The 22,743-nt window shown below is 38.7% G+C and overlaps 1 protein-coding gene across 2 annotated transcripts in view; it reads left to right on the plus strand.

Annotated features, from left to right (window-relative positions):
• Positions 1–22,743, plus strand: part of COL19A1 (collagen type XIX alpha 1 chain) — a 349,939-nt gene that overhangs the window by 255,222 nt on the left and 71,974 nt on the right. For both annotated transcript variants that reach the window (XM_045498677.1, XM_045498678.1), the window contains exons 18-20: positions 5,519–5,569; positions 13,204–13,248; positions 18,453–18,515. In XM_045498677.1, the coding sequence (XP_045354633.1) occupies positions 5,519–5,569; positions 13,204–13,248; positions 18,453–18,515 (159 nt within the window). The remainder of the gene's footprint in view (positions 1–5,518; positions 5,570–13,203; positions 13,249–18,452; positions 18,516–22,743) is intronic.

A 22,743-nucleotide genomic window follows, 5' to 3' on the forward strand; every position in this document is an offset into this window, starting at 1 on the left:
CTCAACCGACTGAGCCACCCAGGCACCCCTCTTGTAGAAATAATAATTCTATTGAGTTTGGCAAACCTTTGTGGGGAGGGGAAAGGTACTATGTACCACATCTCAAGTTATAATCAGATTAAAAAAAGGTTAAAACTCCTTGTTTCATTCCAACTGGAAAGACAGTGTACCAAAGCCCACATAATCAGTGTAAATATGCTTTATATATACTAGGTTATATATAATATTATACATGGAACTATATAAGAGAAAACCTTAGCTTTTCCAGCGACTACTATATATTGAAATATGCTTCATCTTACCATTCCTATGAATAACTTTAGGCTTCCTAATTATATTTTTTTTAACCAAAGGAAAAATAATTACTGTTCTCTTCTTTTTCTACCAGCCATTAGAAACTGAAAATATTTCTTGAAAATTAGCCCAAATGACTTTCAATAACAAACCTTCAATCTGTTCTTAGTGCAAAGCTATTTTTTAGCATGTTTTGAAGAGAGTTGACTAGTACATCTTTCTTCACAGAGGTTTTGGTATTTCAAAGGTTGCAACTGAAATTAATTGGAAACCCACAGGGCCAGAAGGCAGTTTTGTATAACCTGAAAATATGTATTCGTGAATCCTGAAAGGAGTCCTTAATAAGAGATTGAACAGCAATGGTGCATGGAGATAAGTGGCACCCAGATGGCTCAAGGAGGCTTAGTCAGCAGTTAGGAAAAACTAAGGGATGCTTTTAGAGAAAAGGAAAACAGGAAAATGGTTCAGAGAGGAAGATCGGAGAGGAGGTAGAGTAACTGTGGAATCATAGAGATTTTGATTCAGAATACTAGGGTGTGATAAAGCTGAATCAAAAAGTCTTAGCCCTGACTTGCATAGAGATCTTACACCAAAGACCAGGGAAGGGGACTGGGAGAGGGGCGGGGGAGGCGGCGGGGAGGCAAAAGTAGAGTTCTTTGACCTCTGTGTACTACATGAACTGAAAAGTGAAAGTACAGCCAAGACCAAGTCTGAAGAGTGTGGTTTTTAACACACTACTCTTCCTATCTTTTAAACTTTGGGAATCTGCAGCCAAAACTGAAATCTACAAAGAGGATGATAATACAAATAGCTCATCATTTTCACACCATGCGTTTGATGACACTGGTTTCAGACATCATGATGCTTCATGATGCTTCTCTGTTTTCCACCTCTAGCAAGATTTTAGGAAACAAAACAAAACTCAATGGTATAAACGATTGCTGAGAGTATATACTCCCAAATTAACTGCAGCATCAATTCACTTCACACCAGGTATGGTTCTTTGCAGTAGGAAACAACATCAGGATCTCTACCCATACCAGGTTTATGGACCTCTCAGATAATTACACATGGGCCCAGGTGGGTTCTGAACAAGTGTGTCTCCCTGGAATTCATGAGCATTTTAAAGCTGCTCTGTAATTGTATACTCATCACATTAACCAAGATGTCCTATGTCTCCCAACCCAATACAGGCAGAGTGAAGCAGAGCTGCCTAAAAGACAGACAGACATCGTAAAGGCATGATTTCTGTATGTCTACATGTAGGCTACTATCACGAGCAAGATATTGGGACATTTTTTTTCTTTCCATAATCCTTCAACTGTTTTTCCTAGTGGAGTTGCTTGTTAGCCAAGGCTTATGTGCCCTCCATAGCTAGCTTCCATTCTCCACTGGGCCTGGGTCATCTAAGCAACTCCTTGATGAGTCCTCATAAATGCAGACCTCAGAGAAAGTGACCTCTCAAGTGGAGCATCTACTAACACCATGTGGTGCCGGGAGACCTGTCACTTACCACAAGTCTTTAACGTCTCCTTCCTCAGAGTTGATTGATAGTCTGTAAGACTGACAGCTCTTACTAAACTTGGAAACAAATGTCTTGTTGGATCTTCGCCAGCCATGCATTGTACCAGAATAGAAAATAGGAAAATAGCACATCTCTTGGGGATGTGGCTCCAGAACAGCCAGTTCCAAGACCCCATGGTCTACGTTGGTCTTCCGACAATAAACAGAGAGTTGCTCTCCACGTTTATATGCATAGTGTTTCTCTGTAGTCACTGTCCCCACACTGAGGTGGTTTCTTTTTTGCCAGTTTCAGAACAACCCAGTGAGCCATTGCCATGCTGACTGCAGTCAGGTCAGAGGTAGACTGCCTGAGGACTCTATACTGGAGTCTTCTTTCAGTCACCTCACAGTTTCTTTAGCCCTCAGGGAGAATTTGTGTAAAGTATTGCCTTCAGGGTAGACTGTTAACTGTAAATCTCTGTTACGTTAAACCTGGAATCTGTGATACCCAGTGTATCCTCCTGACTAAAAGAACAAGAAAGAAAATGTCACCATAAATGCTCATCAGCAGATAAGGTAGTAGAGCCTAAAACTTTAGACTGACCCCATTTGGAGCACTACTTTGTGGATATGACATTTTATGGCAAGAATAGAACATATAAAATTGTGGAAGTAATTTTTATAGGTTTATTAATGCTGTGTATATCTGAATAATATTGTTCAAACTTTTCTATTGGCCAGAGTCTCTGTTCAGTGAGTTGTGCTCTTGATTTTGTTTTAAGAGGGAGGAGCAGTGCAGAGCCCTCCTGCCCTGCCCCTAGTGGTGTGCTCAACAGCAAGATCAGGATCCTGGATAAAGAATATTTTCTGGGTTTATGTAACACAGCTGTACACTGTGAGGACATAACCAGTCTGTAAAAGATCAGACCTAATTCTCACCCATTTTTTTCTTTTCTTTTTTTTAAATTTTTTTAATGTTTATTTATCTTTGAGAGATAGAAAGAGAGTGAGTGGGAGAGGGACAGAGAGAGAGGGAGACAGAATCCAAAGCAGGCTCCAGGCTCTGAGCTGTCAGCACAGAGCCCAATGAAAGGCTCAGACTTGTGAACCGCGAGATGATGACCTGAGCAGAAGCCAGACGCTTAACCCACTGGGCCACCCAGGTGCCCCTCACCGAATTTTTTCCATCCTGTTATTTTTACTATTCTCATCCATGCTTCTACCTGTTCTGTGCCATGTAACCCCTACCATGCTGTTCACTCTCCTGTTTATTTTTCCTTCCTTATTTTTGTCTTCCAGAGCCCCCTTTATGAAGTCCCCCACTTCTTATATCCTTTGACCACCCCCTCTCCCAGCCTCTACAAACAAAGATCAGATGCATTTTGAGTATAGCTGTGGGTTGAGAGGAATTGGGGGGAATATTTAGGCATAATATCCCTATCATGGGTTGCAAGAATGTATCAAGATAGATGGGAGATGCAAAGAATAGTTAGAGGGGCCTCCTTCATCTACCTGGTAGGACTACATCTAAAGACAAAGTGCTTCTGTCTTCCCCTCCTGCCCTGATCACAGCGTGGGCTCACAAGAAGTGCTAAATACAAGTTCTGTTGATTTTTTTTTCAATTTCTGTATGTTAAGTAGAACGTAGAAGAGTGATCACCCATGTACTCTGGGGCACAGTTAACATGATTGAAAAAAATTACTACCAAAATTATTTTAGGCTGAGAGTCTGCTTTCAAGTTAAGATAGGAGAGTAGATGAGAACTGAGTTTGGGTCCAGCTGCCTATGTTAAATATTAGCCCTGCCACTTAGCAGTGGTGTGACCTTGGGCCAGTTAGCAATTTCTAACCCTCCATTTCTGTATCTGTGAATTGGAAATAATGATGGTAGTTACCTCTCAGTGTCACTGTAGGGATTAAATGAGTTAATGCACATAAAATGGCTGGTATAATGCCTGGCCCAGAGTAAATTCTGTATCAGTGTTTGCTTCCTTATTTGATTGATTCTTCTGCTCTATTTGAGAGACTGTATTATTCTGCTATATTTGGGATCGTTAATTATTAATACATTCAATGAGGATGAATGTGTATGAAGCTAAATTTACCCACCACATAACTGATTGGTGGGTATCTAATGGGCCATATTATCAACACACAATCAACATTCATCAAATGCCTACTATGCATATACCCATATGCTACCTGTTGATGCTACTACATATGGTGTCTAACATTTCTCCTTGCCTCATTATGTAGCTGCAGAAGGATCAATGTGTAAAGAATCTCATGTTCCCTGATTTTCAGAATGAGTGTTTAGTTTGCATCTTCTAGGCTAGAAACTTTCTTACAACTCCCAACCCAATTTTCCCTTCCCTCATTACTTCATCTAACTGACCTAGAATACACAAAGCTGGCTGATAGAAAAAGAACGTGAAAAAAATATAGTGCCATGAGAATTCTTTTCTGACATTAGCTCTGTTTTTATTTCAGCAAGGTAACAGCATCGTTTGTCTTTCCAATCATACTCAGCTCTGTTACTCGTGAGGCCTATTATTTTCTCAAGAGTTATATCAACCTGCTTGCAGACATCCATCATTATATCTTTGTGTCTTCTGTATTTAGTGACACAATACAAAGGTTCCACATTAGGAGAGATCTTCAGACACAAGCTGTTCATAAGGAATACCAGTCATAAATGTTAACTGATGTTAATTTTTTTAATACACTTAAGGTGTTACCTATATCAGTGAGTACAGCTAGTAATTGTTCCTTAAGATTTTCTTCAGTTTTCAAAGTTTTTAATTCCTTTTTAAAGAAAATAATTTTTGTGTAACAGTGATGTTTGATTTGCTCACCCTTAATTTTTCTTTGTATTATCTTCTGAGGTAAAATGTAAAGAACTTTGCCTCTGAAATATTTTCTCTCCTCTGAGGAGTTTTCGAGGTCTAGATGAAATATGCAGACTCTTTTCTGACATTGCTGACCCTCTCTTGGCTTGAACCACTTGATTTAAAATAATGCTAAGCTTTGTATTTTCTTATGGCTCTCTCTCCCCAAAATGTAATCCCTGAAAACTCAGAGACTCTTCTCTTTATCCCTATCTGGAATTTTTAGGGACAGACAGATGTCTTCTTCCCTGTCTACCCAAAGCTCAGCATAGTGCTTGGTGAACATTCCATGTCAGCTGAAAACCACAAGCATTTCAATATCTTAAGTCTGAGGTTTTTGAACAGACATCTTTTTCTGCCCTGAATGTCCACGTGCAGCCATTTTCACTCAACTAATTGAGACGAATAAAGTAATAGAAAAAATATTTTCCCCTATTTTCTAAGTTAACACATGGGCACACATTTCTATAATATATTGATCAAAGCCCTGTGAAAAGTGTCAAAAATAAACTGAAGCTACTACCTCTTCCCTGGAGGAGTTTTATGGGTGCGATATTTTTTAATAAAGAATGTGCTGATGGCTGACCTTCTGGTAAAATGTTACACGTTCCCACTTCGGACCCCTCTTTGGATTCATGCAGGATTTAACCTAGAGATACCTTTAGAAACCTGAAAAGCTAATGCCCTTGTAATTCTCTATTAATTAGAATATTTGACTAAACACGCTCTTCCTTTTTGCTGAACTGGAAGATTCCGAGAATTCTTAGATACATTCCTTAAATTCACATTGTTCTGGTGTTTACATATTTATCTTTGATTTATTTCTAATACAGGGACCTCCTGGAATACAAGGAGTACAACAGACTCTTGGATATCATAACAATGTATGTATGGCTTCTTTTTTTTTCACATCTTATACACACAGATTTTATGTGATCATGTATTTGGAAAAAGAAAACATTAATTCCTAAGTGTTCAGACTTTGAAACATAATCGCATGTAGTTAATATCTTTCTGCACTGAAAGTATGTTTCAAAAAAATGTATTTTACTCAGCATCTTTTTACAAAACCAGGATATTATTTTTATAAATTAAAAAAAAATTACTTCAAAGTTTGCAAAACGTCATGCAAAAAACTAATGCAAAAACCATGTTTCACCATCTATAGTGCCATATGTCCAGTTTCTCTCAGGGTAGAAATAGATTGTTTGCTGCCTTGAAGCTTGAGGAGCACAGTAGGTGATGGATTTCTCATCAAAACCAATCACTGCTATGCTAAAACCTCAAGCAAACTTTACATACCTTGTAGGCCAAGACTAGGAGTCTCCCACCTTTCAGGGAGGGGCCACTTTTAATGGGAGCCACTTTCCCAAGGTTTTTAAATTGCAATCAAGATAGATGGAATATTGACCTGGTGGTACCTGAGTAGCAGAAGGTAAGACAGTTTTACTTTCTGTTTTCCAAGGAACCACAACGGAGGGGAAAAAAGTGGGTGCTGGCAATGACATAAGACCCAGAGACCTAAGTGAAACCATTGATTGACTCATTTATTTATTTATTATTTATTTTTTTTTAAAGCTAATCTTTTTTTTTTTTCAACGTTTATTTATTTTTGGGACAGAGAGAGACAGAGCATGAACGGGGGAGGGGCAGAGAGAGAGGGAGACACAGAATCGGAAACAGGCTCCAGGCTCTGAGCCATCAGCCCAGAGCCTGACGCGGGGCTCGAACTCCCGAACTCACGGACCGCGAGATCGTGACCTGGCTGAAGTCGGACGCTTAACCGACTGCGCCACCCAGGCGCCCCGACTCCTCATTTAATAATAAGTATTTGAGGTCTGATCACTCAGAGTGAGGCATTCTATTCACTGACTAGGATCCCTTCTAAACCTGATAGCTTATTGTTGATACTTCGTGGTGAATAATTGTGCCCCTATACAAAAACAAATTCAGGGATACCCCCCTTTCTGTCTCTCCTCTATGTTCTTGCTTTCCCTTTTTATAAATTCCTCTGACTGCTGTCATTCTTCTCTGTTTAGAAATCTCAGAGAGATGCTATGTGCCAGCAAAGGCCCTGAAGATAGCAGGTGCTCAGAAAAATGTTTATTAAATGATGAGCTAATGAGTTTTAAAAATCCCAATTCTTCTTTGATCAGATTGCACTCAACATAAAGACTGTGGAAAGTGTGGAAGGCTTGTTACACTTCCTAAGTGATCCTGTCTTATATTTGCTCATTTACTTAGGTTTTCTAGGGAGTATTCTACTAGGAAGGATGTTTGGGGTATATTTTATGATTCTTTATTAAACATTTTTCTGAATCGATCTATACCGGCTTTTTTAAAACATTAGGGCTTGGAACAAGTGGGAAAAAAAGTGAAGCGTATCTAAAATTAATCAGTTAAAGTACAATGCTTTTGTGTAATGACATCTAGTGTCACAAAACAGGATTTATCATAAATGTTTCAAAATAATGAGAATGAGTTGGCTCTGATGTCACAGTGTCAGCTAGAAAAACTTAAAGAGCACACTCTATTACTATCACCTTTGGTATAAAATTTACCAAGTTGCTACTCAGCTACTTAAATATTTGCTATCCCTTGCAAAACTTTTAAAGCTCATATCTTCACAGGTCTCCCAACACTACTTCTATATATAGTTTATCTTGCCGATGAGTCAGTTTTTCCCCTTAAATGAAGACATATGAAGCATTTATATTTTAGTCTAAAGTTGAGAATGTAAATTTTTAACTTGAAGGTTATATTTCAAAAAAAAAAAAAAAAAGGGGGGGGGTTGGGGGCTGACCAAAGCAGGCAAGTGGAGAATCTTGCTAGTAGCAAACTTTGTAGTACTTTGAAGTTAGCTATTGTCTGGCCCAAAATAACTCCAGCTATGTATCCTTATTGCCTTTACAGGACTGAGGCTCACAAGTATTTAGTCCACAAGTGCTCAAAATGTGGCTTTGAAGCTGGAGCCTTCCTGGTTAGAGAGGAGAGACCATAGCTTTTCTTCCCCCAAATGATGCACTATAGCCACTTAGCATCAAGAGACTTTAGACCCATCTGAGATTTAATGGAAGGTAGCTTCCCAAAAACTTTACTTTGTTTCACTGTGAGAGTAGTTAGTTAGGGCTGTTAGATGAGCCCCACCAGAATGGTTGGAGGAGGTAGGGCCCACGTTCTCAGTACCTACACTGACCAGTATTTCTGGATGGTAACCACTTCATCCCCACCCACAGCTTCACAAAGGAAAGGGCCAAGTGTGCCATGAGCAGCGAGATGCGTGTTTTCATTTAGCAGTGACTTCACCCACCTGCCCCATCTGTTTTGGATACTGAGGTGGTTTCATTTTGCATTTCAATGCATGCCTGGTGGTCTGGCTGTAGCTTAGGAGAGCGAAAGAGAGAGAGGAACATAAATGAAACTTTCTTAGATATTAAATAATGGACCATGTATTGAGACATATAAAGTAACATTCCAAGGTTAAAATAATCATCCCTTTTAAATTGGCATTGATTTATGTAATGTCTGCACTTGAGCTCTGGACCTCAGCAACTCAGCTCCCAGTTGTGCAGCCTGGATTCTGCTGAAGCAGCCACCTGTGGGAGGACAAGCAGCAGGTGACTTAGACACACCTCCTCCCCATTCTAACTTGAAGAGCCCACAGTCCCAGGAATCCTCAAAGGCAAGGGAATTGTCCTGTGGCCCCTGTACAGGAGTTGGTCTTTTCGCCTATAATTTTCCTTCTGTCTTCTGGAGGGAGAAGCTCAGGTATGAGAGACCTTGTCCCCACAAATCAAAAAGGGAATGGGGAAAAAAGGAAGTAAGGAATAGAGAAACGAAAGAGTAAGGTTGGGAACAATATGTAAATGTGTTTATGTGTATTTTTGCACGCCCACTTGAGGCTGCAAAGAATAAAAGGTAGATTTCCCTCTCCATCACAAAAATAATTTACAAACAGCTGCTCCCACTCTGTGAGATTGTTTGCACGGAGCAACAATGCTGAGAATATTCCCCTTAAGGAAAATCTACTCACAATCCAGCAAACTGCTCTTCATTGTCTCTAACTCTGGGAATTTTAATAAAAATTTGATAGGCTCTGTCAACTGCTAAAGCCATCGGATCCAGAGCTTCTCACAAGAGTCTAGATGGGGAAAAAAGTTATCATGTGTGGAGGCCAAGAACGGGCGGATTTTACATCTGATAATTGTTTTTAAAGATCCACATTGAAAATGCACAGTTGTGTGATCTTCCATCGTCACACTCGGTGCAATTTGCAGAGAACCAGTCTCAGCTTTTGGAGATTGACGCTGCGCCTCCCAGCAGCCAATCTTCTGGGTCCAGAAGATTCAGAAATGAAAGTTAAATCCTAACGTTCTATGTCTTCCTCCCTATGAACTGTCTCTTGTGGTCCAATCTATACATGCCCAGGTACATCCCCTTCTTTCCAGAGAATACCTTCTCCAAGTCACATGCAATAGCTTGAGTCTTCCCAATTGCCTGACGTAGGTTTCAAAACTCTCACTCATCACTTCCCATAAGAGAACAGAGGAGGACAAGTTCCGACATCACCAAATTCTCTTTTTTTAAGTTTATTTTGAGAGAGAGAGAGAGAGAGAGGGAGCATGAGCCAAGGAAGGGGAGGGGCAGAGAGAGAGAGAGGGAAAAAGAGAATCCCAAACCCTCTCTGTCAACACAGAGCCCAATGCAGAGCTCGTTCCCATGAACTGCAAGATTATGACCTGAGCTGAAATCAAGAGTTAGATTCTTAACCAACTGAGCCATATAGGCAGCCCTGACTACTCAAATTCTTGAAATGGCCAGGCAGATTAGCACCCCCACACCACAACCCTCATCACATCACCACAGGAATTTTTAAATAAATACATTTAAAATGATGCAACTATTACATTTATTCAAAAGATGTATGAGAACCCGTTCAAATGACATGGCTCCAGTGTACAAATGACCTAGTAAAATTAGAACAGTATCTGTGGCAGAATGCTAGATTGCAGAAACATAAGGACTATGTTTCTTATTATTTCTGTAGAGCCAAGTAATTGTCTGGTGAAGTTAGTTTGGAGAAAGTAGAGAGCAAGATCTCACATGTCAATGCTGCTGAAGTTCAAGTTCACATCTGCCTTGCTTATTGTTATCCCAAGATTGGAGGACAGCTCCAGAGGCCGCTGAATATCCTTGATTAGATGGATTTCCTGGTCTAGCTATTGAATGAAGCAAACATACGGTGCTCTGATGGGCAGTAAATAGCCCTGTTTTTCCTCTGGGTGTAAAAGCCACCAGAAAAAAAAAAAATCAAGATTTTAGAACAGTACAGCATATGGATAGAATAATATGAGCTGGTGCTATAGATGCGGTTTTTCATCCCAGTCACAGCGTCTCTGATATCCTGTAGGGTGCTGAGAGGTGTGATGGGAGAGGGATCTGAACCAAGATGCTGTATTGTAATATGATCTCACCTAGATGCACTTTGGGTGGTCTTCTGTGCTGCAATTCAAGAGCATGGGGCCTCCCAATCCAAAAACCATCTCTGGATAACTCATGTCTTACACCAAAGCATGTTCCAGCTTTCCCAAAAATGTCCTACCTTAAACACAGCCAGGAAGAGGTGCTGATGGGTTGTATACACTGATTGGCATCATGTCCAAATGGCTAGTATTATCAGAAAATGCCTCAAATTTGTTTTATGCAGGTTGCATCCAAGCGACCTATCATTTTGAAACTGCTGATTCTTTATGTATGTGTGTACATGTCTTAGGGTTTCATATCTCATTTTCAAGTATGTCCCTGTAATAATTTACAGCTCAGGATTTTGAGAATACAGTTTTTATTTTCAATTTAGACATTTCAGATGAAAGTTAAATGGGAAAAAATGAGAAAATGTCTGTCACAAGACCAACAGTAACAGCAGTTATAAACTGCTTATTTTTGATTGAAGTAGTATGAATAGCATGGAAGGCATATTTGAAATGTCAAATTATAGTAACAGTGATCTGAATGAGTGCCTCTGGATATTTTTGTTGTTTAAATGTTCCCCTAATTTTGGTGTGCCTGAGTGGCTCAGTCAGTTAAGCGTCCAACTCTTGATTTCAGCTCAGGTCATGATCTCACACCTTGTGAGTTCAAGCCCTGCATCAGGATCTGCACTGACAGCAGGGAGCCTGCCTGGGATTCTCTGTCTCCTTCTCTCTCTGCCCCTCCCCTGCTCGAATTCTCTCTCAAAAATAAATAAACATTTTTTTTTTAAAGTTCCTCTAGGGGCACCTGGGTGGCTCAGTCGGTTAAGCGGCCGACTTCAGCTCAGGTCATGATCTCACGGTCCGTGGGTTCAAGCCCCACATCGGGCTCTGTGCTGACAGCTCAGAGCCTGGAGCCTGTTTCAGATTCTGTGTCTCCCTCTCTCTGACACTCCCCGTTCATGCTTTGTCTCTCTCTGTCTCAAAAATAAATAAACATTAAAAAAATTTTTTTTAAGTTCCTCTACTTTTAATTTTTTCTATCAACACAGATATTTTATTTTATTTTTAGGCTTATTTATTTTGAAAGAGAGGCAGAGAGAGAGCACAAGCAGGCTCCATGCTAACAGCATGTGGAGCTCTATTTAATGAATGATGAGACCTGAACCAAAACCAAGAGTCAGATGCTTAACTGACTGAGCCACCTAGGCACCCCAACACATGTATTTTAATAAAAAGATTTTAATGAGAAAACACATAAATTCGAATTATAGGCTTATTTATTCAACAAATATTTGTTGAATGTTTCCTGTATGTTAAGTACTGTGCTAGGAATGGGGCATTCAATTCCAGGTCATCATGGAGCTTATATTCTAGTGTAAAAGATGCAAAATTCTTTACACAAACACAAAATTAAAAATATTGGTAAGTATTATGAAAGAAAACTACAATATCCAATGAGAAGATGAGAGGGGAACCTGTCTGGGAGACCCGCAGGAGGCTTCTGTGAATGGCATCTTCTAATACTTGAGACCTTAGGGATGATGAATAGTTGATAACTGGACAAAGGGTGAGGACAGAGTGATGACTTAAAGGGTGAAATGGGAAGTACCTTTCTCCATTTGAGAAGCTAAAACAAAGCTGTTCCAGACGGAAATTCTGAGGGAGAGCAGTGGCTACCATGATCCTGTAGAGGAAAATGAGTTCAGGTCAGGTGGGATTTTGATGGCTTTATAAAGGATTAGAAGGAAGGGGCTCAAAATATCTCTCTGACTTTATATAGAAAATGTAGGTGTATGGGGAGCAAGACTGGATTATAGAATGCCAGTTAGGGAGCTACTGCAATAGTCCTGGCAAGACATGATGATAGCTTACCTGGAGTGAAGACAGGTAGTGTGAAGAGAAGAGACTTGGGGAACAGAGAAACCAGGCTGGATGACCGATGGGACTTGAGGAATAAGGAGGAGGGCAGTGTTAACAATAATAGCCAGAGTGAAGAAGGAAGACTTCTTTTTTTTTTTTTTTTTCAAAGTTTATTTATTTTTGGGACAGAGAGAGACAGAGCATGAACGGGGGAGGGGCAGAGGAAGAAGGAAGACTTCTATGGAAGGGAAATTTTTCAGATTTTCTTTTTTTCCTTGATTTTCTTTCTTTCCTTGAATTTTTTCAATTGTAAAATGAAATTATCATGCATTTTAACAAGTAACTATAGAGATACATTCGGAAGAAGGCAATTGTTATTACCCCACTTCTGGGCTAATGAATGTTAACAGTGTGATGTAATACTCTCATCTCTCTCTCCCATATATGTGTGTATTATTATATTTTTTAATTTCCGTTTGAACCTCTTGAATATGAATTTTTTTCTAGAATTTACAAGTATATACAGCAAGTAGAAAATTTGATACATGGGTCAAAACTCAGGAGATGTGTGCTGGGTTTATAAAACTGTCCATCTTTGTATAGATGATACCGAAGCCATGGGAGCAAAGAAGGATGCCCAGGAGAAAATGTTGAGTCACAAGAGAAAAGAATCTGGACATAAGTCCTGAGGAAATCTAACCTTTACCCGTTAGGTGAGGAGAAAGAGGACAGGTCAGAAAAATAGGAAGATACTAGGAAAGTGAGGTATTATACAAGTTAAGAGAGTGGTAAGTGCAACCAAGAGGTTAATTAATGGAAAGTCCGTTACAGTGAGAAATAAAGATATCATTAACAATGTTACAAAGTCATATCAGTGGAGTTGTTGGTGACCAAGTAATGTTGCCAGGCATTAATTTGGAGTAACGACAGTTTGCCCTTGGAGGTGTGGTATTTCTCCCGAATCATCTCCTGTGGGGGGAAGTCACAGAAGATAGATAGTATCTCCAAAATTGGAGTTTTTCAAGAATATTTCACAGAAGGTGAGAGAGGCAAAAATGATTGAGATGGTATTCATAAAAAGCTGTTACGGCACTATTATCTTACTATATTTTTAATGCAGGGGCTGAGTGTATTAAACATAAATGGACTGTTTTTGTATTTATATTTGTCTTATGTTTACCTAGGGAAACCTTGGTGAATATGGAGCTGGTGGCCCAAAAGGAGAGAAGGTAATCAGATTTGCCAAAGTGAACAAAGCAACCGGGGTTTTACATCTACCTATGCATTCACATGTCAGGGGCAGTCCTGCTGCCACACGGAGTTCTGTCCATGGGGAGCCCAGCCTGCAGGGGGCGCAAGCCTCTCTGCCTCCTAACCAGACAGTGGGATTAGGCACTGAGGATTTGCTCCTCAGTGAAGATTGCTGAATAGCAGTTGGCTACAAGGAAGAGGAAGGGGAAATAGCTGGAACGAGGGAAATGAAATTGGAACACAAGCTTTGATTCATAAAGCGATGTTTCATGAATCTGTGCAGGTGGCAAAAAAAAAAATGAGACCCCCTTTAGCAAAATGCCTCAGGCTCAGGCTCCCTATTTTTGTGTCATCTTAAGTACCCATACATAAACCATCATGGGGGCATTTTTTGGTGGAGTTTTATAATGTATAATCATTATTATTTCAAAACAGTTTTAAAATTAAAATGCTAATAAATTTCCATTGCATTTCTCCTCGTCATCAGCCACTGGTTTAATTATGTGAGCTGTGAAGATGACAGATTCACTTGCCCATTCAGAAAGATGTTTCACTCTGATTTGATTCCGAAATTGTGATGACCTTGAATTCAGTGTGAATGTACCATTGTCAGGAAAAAAACAATGCACATTAAACCTACAGACAGAGATGAGTAGGTCTGAAAATACTCCGAGGGAATGTGTCCTGTGAGTGCTACTTTCATTCATTCACCCAGTAAAAATTCTCTTGATTGAGAGCAGGGTATTTCGACATGAATTTGAGAAAATATGACTTCTGCGCCTTATAAATCAGTGCAACCAATCTATTCAAAAGACCATACATCTATCACCAGAAAATATTGCTAAAAGATGGTCTCAACAGAAAGTAGAAACTTCTTTTAAATTGACCATTGAAAATGAAATTTTCTGCAAAAAAAATAAGTAAAACCTTGACATTCTTAAAAAGATATCCAGAAAGTATTGATTATACAGCAATAATAAGGCATTTATGTGTCTAGGATTGTACGGGTAGTACATTAGCATTATTTTCTGTAATCAAATAGCTTACAGAATTCCTACACCACCGTGACAAACACATTACATTTTAAGCAATTACTACTGCGCACATGTGGGCTAATGGGGGAAAGAAAGAAAGCCACAAAGCTTGTCACATAGGACAGCTGAGCAAAGAAGAGTGCTGTGGCACTTTTAAAGTATTTAAATGATGATTCATTTATTGAAACAAAACAGCTGGCTTCTGTTTTGCTATGTTCATTAGGAAACATATGTTACTTAGGAATTCTTAAGACCTCAATGATGAGAAATATGATTCTGTAAAACAGGTGTATTTCAAACTCTAAGGACCTTTTCTATTGCTCAAAATCTTTTCTAGTTGCTTCAGAATCTTAAGTGGAATTAGAAAAAGCCAGTGGTATAACTGTTCCCTCCTCCCACCCAGAGGAATAACCTAGAAGAGTCTACAGGGAGCTTGATGCAGTACCTGATATAAATGTACATATGAAATGATTTGTAAGAATTCTAATTAACAGGAGAAAGACTCTGCCAATAAATAATGCATAAAATAAACTGAAAGACAAGCATAGCACTTGCTGGAAGAGTAAGGTCACCTCTACCTCTACCTAAGGTACTAAATGGTTAGTATCTGTTATGAATCAATACATTCATTTTTTAAATTATAATGCTGTTCATGGGTCACCATAATGAGAATTTAAACCTCCTTCAAGCTGCCCTCACAGATCTTTGCTTGCACCTATAGTGGACCTTGGTAGTTCTCAACCCTGGCTGCACATTGAGATCACATGGGGAGCTCTTAGAAAATACTACTGCTCAGGCTTCACGCCTAGAGACTCTGATTTGCTGTGGAGCCCATACCTGTGGTTGACTTGGTGTCGAGTCTATATATTTGAACCCATGTAAATAAGTCTGAGGGAATATGTTTAAAAGTGCTTCAAATGATTGTAACAGGCAGTCAGGAGTGAGAACCACTGAGTGGCGGAAAGAACATGGGCTCTGGGGTCAAAATTCATTGTGCCATTAACTAACTACTTGTGAAAATCACTTCATTTCTCTGAGCATCAGTTTCCTCATCCATTAAATGGGCATAATTGTGTCTACACAAAGAGTTAGTGGCCGGATTGAAATCAAATGAGATGAGATGAGCTTACCCCAAAACACAATACCTGACACATATTAAGCTTCCACTAAAGATTTGTTCCTTTCCATTCATCCACTCCAGACTTTCTTCTCACGAAGTGTCATTTCTCTGTCTTTGGTATTCATAGCTGTTGCCATCCTTAACACCTGGTCTTGTTCATCTTTGCACCTCCCACCATAATTTTGACAGAGAAAGGACCCAATTTGTATCATTGAACAAAAGATTTAGTCAGAAGTACAACTTCAACACATAAGTGATTTGTTATTGCTGTAGAATAAATCACTTCTCAACGCAAAATAGAATCATGAAAGCAGCCTACCCAAAACCCAAGCAGCAGAATCTACACACAGATCACCCCAGGCTTAGCAGCCACATCCTGTATCAAGAACACCAAAGTACAGGGAGAAACACCAACGGACACTAGTGGCTACTAGTAACCGGAAGTAGAGACCATGGCAGCCGTGTGACCAGGCGACCAGTGTTAAAATGATGATACCTGCTCTACAGCTTTCCTGAGACTGGCAGAATGTGGTGAAGGAATAACATGTTTACAGATTGGTTGAGGAGAACTACTCCTTTATATAGACAGTGAAATAAGGTAGCAGCACATCTAAGGACTACTATGAAATTAGGAGGTATCTTTTGGGGCCAACTGACAGGAGGAAAAAACTAAGCCTCAATAGCACCAGGCCTTTCAAATAGCTTTGAAAGTGTCAAATTAGAGGACAGCTTTTCCTGAAGCTCAGTAAATTCATCTGCCTTTCAACTGCTAGCCACAGTGATAAATCACTGAACATTCATTTTAAATATGAAAACCAACTCCTCATGTGTCTAAGATTCAGATATGAAATGCTTTTGTTTACAGAATTTTATATGAGGGAATAGGTCCCTAAGATTTCCTCTAAGTCCAGCCTGACCAAGTACCACTCAGAGAGATGGACCCATGCCCCTACTGGGTCCTTCCTCTACATATCAATGGAGACTTATTTACATGGGTTCAAATATATAGCAGCTCTGAATATAATTACTCTTCTTCCTTATATAATCCCCTCTACTTCCCCTTTGGTAGCAGGTAGATGTGACTTTAATAGTAATTTCTAGACCCCTTCTCTGATTTCTACTTTTATATTTTGCAGATTAGTCTAACTACTAGGCATGTTTTTCCTTTGCCCCTATGCACTGGGGATTTTAACACCTACCAGATGAGTAACAGGATGGTCACTCTGTACACCCTAATGCTCAGACAAAGCCAGTTGTTTATTTTCTCTTTACAACCAACAGCAATTGGTTTTTTAAATGTATCTACCAATTTCTCCCTCTCTTATTTTGCTTAGAATTTATTATATCTAAAAAAAAGAATAGTTTCTGCTACAGTGTGGTTAGTATAAGACTGGTGATGGTACATTAAATGTTTAGGTTCAAGAAGGAAAAATACATTAATAAAATCAAGATTAATTTTAAAAAATATTCCACAAATCTAGAAGAACCTTTTGAAAAATGTGATCTTCTCTATCAGTTGCACATGACAAACGCCATCTTCCTCTAGTGTAAAGTCATAAGATATTGATTTAGATAGAAATGTGGAAATAAGCCAACATTTTTGGGACTGTAATAAATTTTTATTTGAAGTATTTTGGGTGGACTGTTGTTTGAGGCTTCAAAATAAACAGATAAACACATCCATAAAAGGGGGAAGATATAGAGATGTGCACTACAGCATTTGTTTATAATAAAGAAAAGCTGGAGACAACCCAAATGCCCATCAATGGGGCTTGGGTAAACCCTGGTATATAGTAACATTATAGAATGCTGTCCTGTGGTTACAATGAGTGAACTAGATCTATATGTATCAATAGGAATGGATATTAAAAACAACCTTGAGTGGTAAAATGCAAGTTATAGAATATCATATACAAAAAAAAGCTATTTATGGAATTTGTTTTAAATATCAAATAATATATTGTTTATGATTACATATATGCAGTAAAAGTGAAAAAACATGAACTGAAAAATATAAACACTACATTCAAGAGAGTGGCTTCCTCTGGGACAGAAATAGAAGGGGAAATGTAGGAAATTTCTTCTTAGATTGCAAATTTTTGTATTACTTTCATTTGGGGTACCTGGTACACAGAGGTTTGACACGTTTGACTTTATGTTTTCTATATTTTTTTCAAAATAAAAAATGTGTAAGAAAGGTGAAAAAGGTATATGCCCAGAAATACCATGGTGAACATCATTTTGCAAAAATGCTTTTGAGGTTGGAAAAAAAAATCCAACATACTTCCAGTGGCTGTATTTACTTTAACCATAATGTGATATTCAAGGATCTTGGTAGATGCTGAAAGGAAGCACAATGCTGGGATCCTCCGAAGTCTGACTAGTGATCTGTTTTCCTCCCACAGTATTATTTCTAAATTGTATTTTCTCAAAGTACTTTTTTATATGTCACATACAAACCCCTTTTCAAGATCTCTGACCAGAACATCTTACACATTCCTAAGCTGCTGTTACCACATGGACAAGAATGTCTTCTTTGTCCACAGCCAGTCATTTAAGTGATTATATCAATGCTGGAAACAGCTGAGAGACTCCCTTTTCTTCCCATGGCTCCCCACTCCTCCACCTAAAAAAAGAAAGAAGTGTCTGAGATAAAATGAGTCTTGGATTATTGTCAGTTAAACAATCTGATGTCTTTAAGATCACACACACACAAATTTTTTTTTGGCAAAACAGGACAAAATTATATATTTTTCTTCTCTGAACATCTTTCCTCGAAAAATAATTTGTTTCACATTAATTTTGAATATCATTATGAATATTATGGATTTCTGAAAGAGCTAAAGGCATTGTGAAGTGCTGACAAATACATGATTATGCAAATAGTATAACTAGATTCAGAACTCCTCCTTGGACGACAATAGGTAAATTCCATGGCCAGAAGGAGCACAATCACTCTTGAATCTGAGAGTCAAAACAGTACTCATCTGACCTCATACAAAATCACTCTTCTGCTTTTTCTCAAAAGGGTGAAGCTGGACAACCGGGATTTCCAGGGTCCATTGGCCCTAAAGGTCAAAAAGGAGAATCTGTAAGTATTAACACTTTTAGGACAAAGGAAGAATATTCACAAAAATAGAATTAAAAGTATTTTTCCTAATCAGCACTAATTCCATGAACCTTGTTTGTCCCTGCCTTGGCAAACAATAGTCAGTAAGATATTTGAGCAAATGCTCTATGTAAGGCATTAAGTAACTTAATCTTTTTTTTTTTTTTTTTTGATGAGATAGGTAGGCTATTATCACCCTTGTTCTTCATATGAAGAAACAGAGGCCAGACAGGTTAAGCAACTTGCCCTAGGTCATATAGCTAGTGTGTTAGAGCTATGAATCACACTTAGGTAGACTAATTATAGAACACGGGGTTTAAAAATTACTAAGCTGCTCTGCCATAACTAAACATTATAACTATAATAAATAATAAAGTCAATATATCAAAAAACTGGAGCTAATACATCCAAAAAAATTAAAAACTTGTATCTATTGCTGGCAGTATACTTTCTGAAGTTATTTTCCTTCCTTGGTTTTTATAAGATCAAAGTGGCTTTGATCAGTAATACTGATTACTGAGACCACTTTCTTTCAAAACTTAATTCTTTTGTAAGGGGACAAAACCTAAATTATCATTTATACTCAAATAGGGCTACCTAAAGAGATTACGTGAATACTAGTCCAAAAATAACTTTTTAAAAATCCTGCTAAAAAGGCAAAGACAAAAACCCACTGCAGTCTGTAAAAATCAGGAAGACTCAGACTTAAATGCTTTATCTTTATATATATATATATATATATATATATATATATATATATATATGATATATATATATCTTGATATATATATCTTGATATATATCATATATATATCTTGATATATATATCTTTATATATATATCATAAAGACATATATATATAAATATGTATATATATAAATTTTTTTTTGAGCACTGGGTGTTATACATAAGGGATAAATCACTGGAATCTACTCCTGAAATCATTGTTGCACTATATGCTAACTAACTTGGATGTAAATTTTAAAAATTAATTAATTAAAAATAAATAAAACAATTTAAAAATAACAAGAAAAAAAGTGTAATACTTTTTTAAAATCACTTTTCCCTGCTTCCTTACCATTGTGACTAAAGGATATAAGTTTACCAGGGATAGTGATTGCAGACGTCCCTAAAATGCCTGCATGCCAAACAGAAACAGTATTTAATATTACAAAGCCAAAATTTCCCTGTGCTTCCACTTGAAAATGTAGGCATCTTTGTCTATGACAGTAATTTTTCAGGCAGCTTTAGAGTCAATGCTGTTACCCAAGTAACTCAAGTTGTCCTCCCTGTAGGGGTCATGCTTGCCTTTGGTGTCCAGTCCAAGCTTCCATATTCAACTGCAGCAAGTGACAGTCTTTCATGGGATTTCCCAGCTTCATTTTTCCAAGAATGTCTGAGAAACTCACATTCCACAAATCCAGCCTGGTGATTGGTCCCCTCCATCTGCTTAACTCTTCCTGATGCTCCACATCTGTTGACAACTCTTAACCATTCGTAACTGCTTCTCTAGGTCTACACTGTCTCCCCTGCACGCTTGGACACTCAAACTCACCTTTTAAACTACTGGGTGACACATGGCAGACCTGGATTTCAGATTTGAAAAAATTCTATTGGAAAAACAGGAAGGGCAGAAAAAAGGAACTTGGAATGGTTTAAGAGCAGTGTTTCTCAAATGGAAAGTGCATTTGAATCACCTAGGGATCTTTTGAAATGCTGGGTCTAATTCAGTAAGTCTGGGGTGGGGCCTGAGAGGCTGCAGTTCTCACTAGCTCCCAGGTGATGCTCATGCTGTTGGCCCTTGGATCATGCTCTTAGTAGCAATGGTTGGGGGACTTCACAGCTTCTAGGAGATTCGCTCTGGCTTTCTCTCCCACCACGGACGTTTGGGGGCAGCCCACCTACCCCACTGAGATTATCATTGGCCCTATCTGCCTTACATAGGAGAAACAGACTTCTTTTCCTTTTAACTTTTCTCTTTGCCAGTTCCCTCTTAATCCCTTAATTACTCCACGTCCCTATACAGTAGTCCCACCTGTTCAAGGAGGATAGGTGCCAAGACCTCCAGTGGATGCCTAAAACCGCCAATAGTACCGAACCCTATACAGTTGACCCTGAACAACATGGGGGTTAGGGGCACTAAGCCCCAGCATAGTTGAAAATCCACATACTGCTTTTGACTCCCCAGAACTTAATTACTAATTGCCTACTGTTGACCAATGAACAACTGATTAACACATATTTTGTATGTTATGTGTATTGTACTGTATTCTTACAATAAGGAAGCTAGAGAAAAGAAAATACTAAGAGAATAATAAGAGAAAATGCATTTTACAGTACTGTACTATAAAAAAATCTGCATATAAGTAAACCTATGCAATTCAAACCTGTGTTGTTCAGGGTCAACTGTATACACTGTTTTTTCATATATGTACATACATACATACCTATGGTAAAGTTTAATTTATAAATTAGGCACAGCAAGAGATTCTCAACAATAACTGATAGTAAAATAGGACAATTATAACAATATACTGTGATAAGTTATGTGAATGTGCTCTCTCTCAGAATATCTTGTACTGCACTCGCCCTTCTTGTGATGAAGTGAAATCATCAATGCCTACGTGAAGAGATGAAGTGAGGTGAATGATGTAGGTGTTGTGACATAGTGTTAGGCTATTATTGACATGATGATTCCTCAGAAGGAGGATCATCTGGTTCCAAACTGCAGTTGGCTGTGAGTGACAAATCGTGGAAAGTGAAATCACAGATGAGGGGGAACTACTTTAAGATCTTGCCTGCCTTCCTCTCTGCCCCCCAACATAAAAGAAACACATTTTTACAATGTTATGCAGAGTTTAGCCCTTTGTGGTCTCACATTTTCTTTCTTTCCTTTTTTTTTAATGTTTGTTTATTTTTGAGAGAGAGAGACAGAGACAGAGACAGAGCACAAGTTGGGGAGTGGCAGAGAGAGACACACACACACACAGAATCTGATGCAGGCTCCAGGCTCTGAGCTGTCAGCATAGAGCCCAACATGGGCCTCAAACCCACAGCCCATGAGATCATGACCTGAGCTGAAAGTCGGACACTTAACCGACTGAGCCACCCAGGCATCCCTCTCACACTCTATTCCAGAACAGAATCTGGACCTGACTTAGCAAAATCACCAAAAGTCCCAAAAAGAGGAATGATTTTCATACAGATTTGAGTTCTGAACCATTTATCCTGAATGGCAGTTCCCCCCACCCCGCCCCGCTACTAAACATTTAGAATATAACTTTATGTGTAACATATCAGAGCTAAAATATACTTAAAAGAGATCATCTGGTTAAACCTCAGATAAAGAAAGAGAGGTTCTAAAAGGCAAGGTACTTGACCCAGATAGTGACCATTGGAGCTAGGACTAAATATCAAGTCTTGAGATAACCAGGCTCCTGGTTTTATTTTTTTATTATTGTTTTTTTAACCTGTTACTTTAATCAATATGGATTCACAGTGGCTCTAAATAAGCATGATATAAGCAATGTGATATAAGCAAATAAGCAGTTATAGAAGCAATGTGGCCCATGCTTATATCTAAATAACATCATCTCTTAAAAATCAAATAGAATTTTTTGAATTAAGGCTGAAAGACAAGATTATAAATAATGCTCTGATTTAATGTATAGCAATTAACCAATAATAAAAGATTTAAAAAATTAAGCTCTATTTATTTATTTTGAGAGAGAGAGTGTGAGCAGGGGAGGGACAGAGAGAGGGACAGAGAGAATACCAAGCAGGCCGTGCAGAGCCCGATGTGGGGCTTGAATTCATGAACTGTGAGATCCTGACCTGAGCTGAAATCAAGAATTGGATGTTTAACCAGCTGAGCGACCCGGCACACCAACCAAAAATAAGAGATTTAATCGTGTTGGCTAGATATGGGGCATAACAGGGTAGGCTAAGTTATGCTAGGTAACACATTAACCCTGACATCTCTGTGGCTTAATGCAAGAAAGATCATCTCTTGCTCATGCTGCATGCCCAGCAATGTTGGGTTGGGAGGAGTGGGTGTTGACCCTCACTGCATTCAGGTACCAGGCTGATTACCCCATGTAACTCAGCCATCTGATATACACAACCTTCTCAGTCACCACTGTGGGGAAAGTGGGACTGGAACATCAGGACTGGGCTCCTCCTTACCTCAGCCTGCAGTAACACGTTACAT

This window comes from Leopardus geoffroyi, chromosome B2 (genome assembly GCF_018350155.1).
Source record: "Leopardus geoffroyi isolate Oge1 chromosome B2, O.geoffroyi_Oge1_pat1.0, whole genome shotgun sequence".
Classification (NCBI taxonomy): Eukaryota; Metazoa; Chordata; class Mammalia; order Carnivora; family Felidae; genus Leopardus; species Leopardus geoffroyi.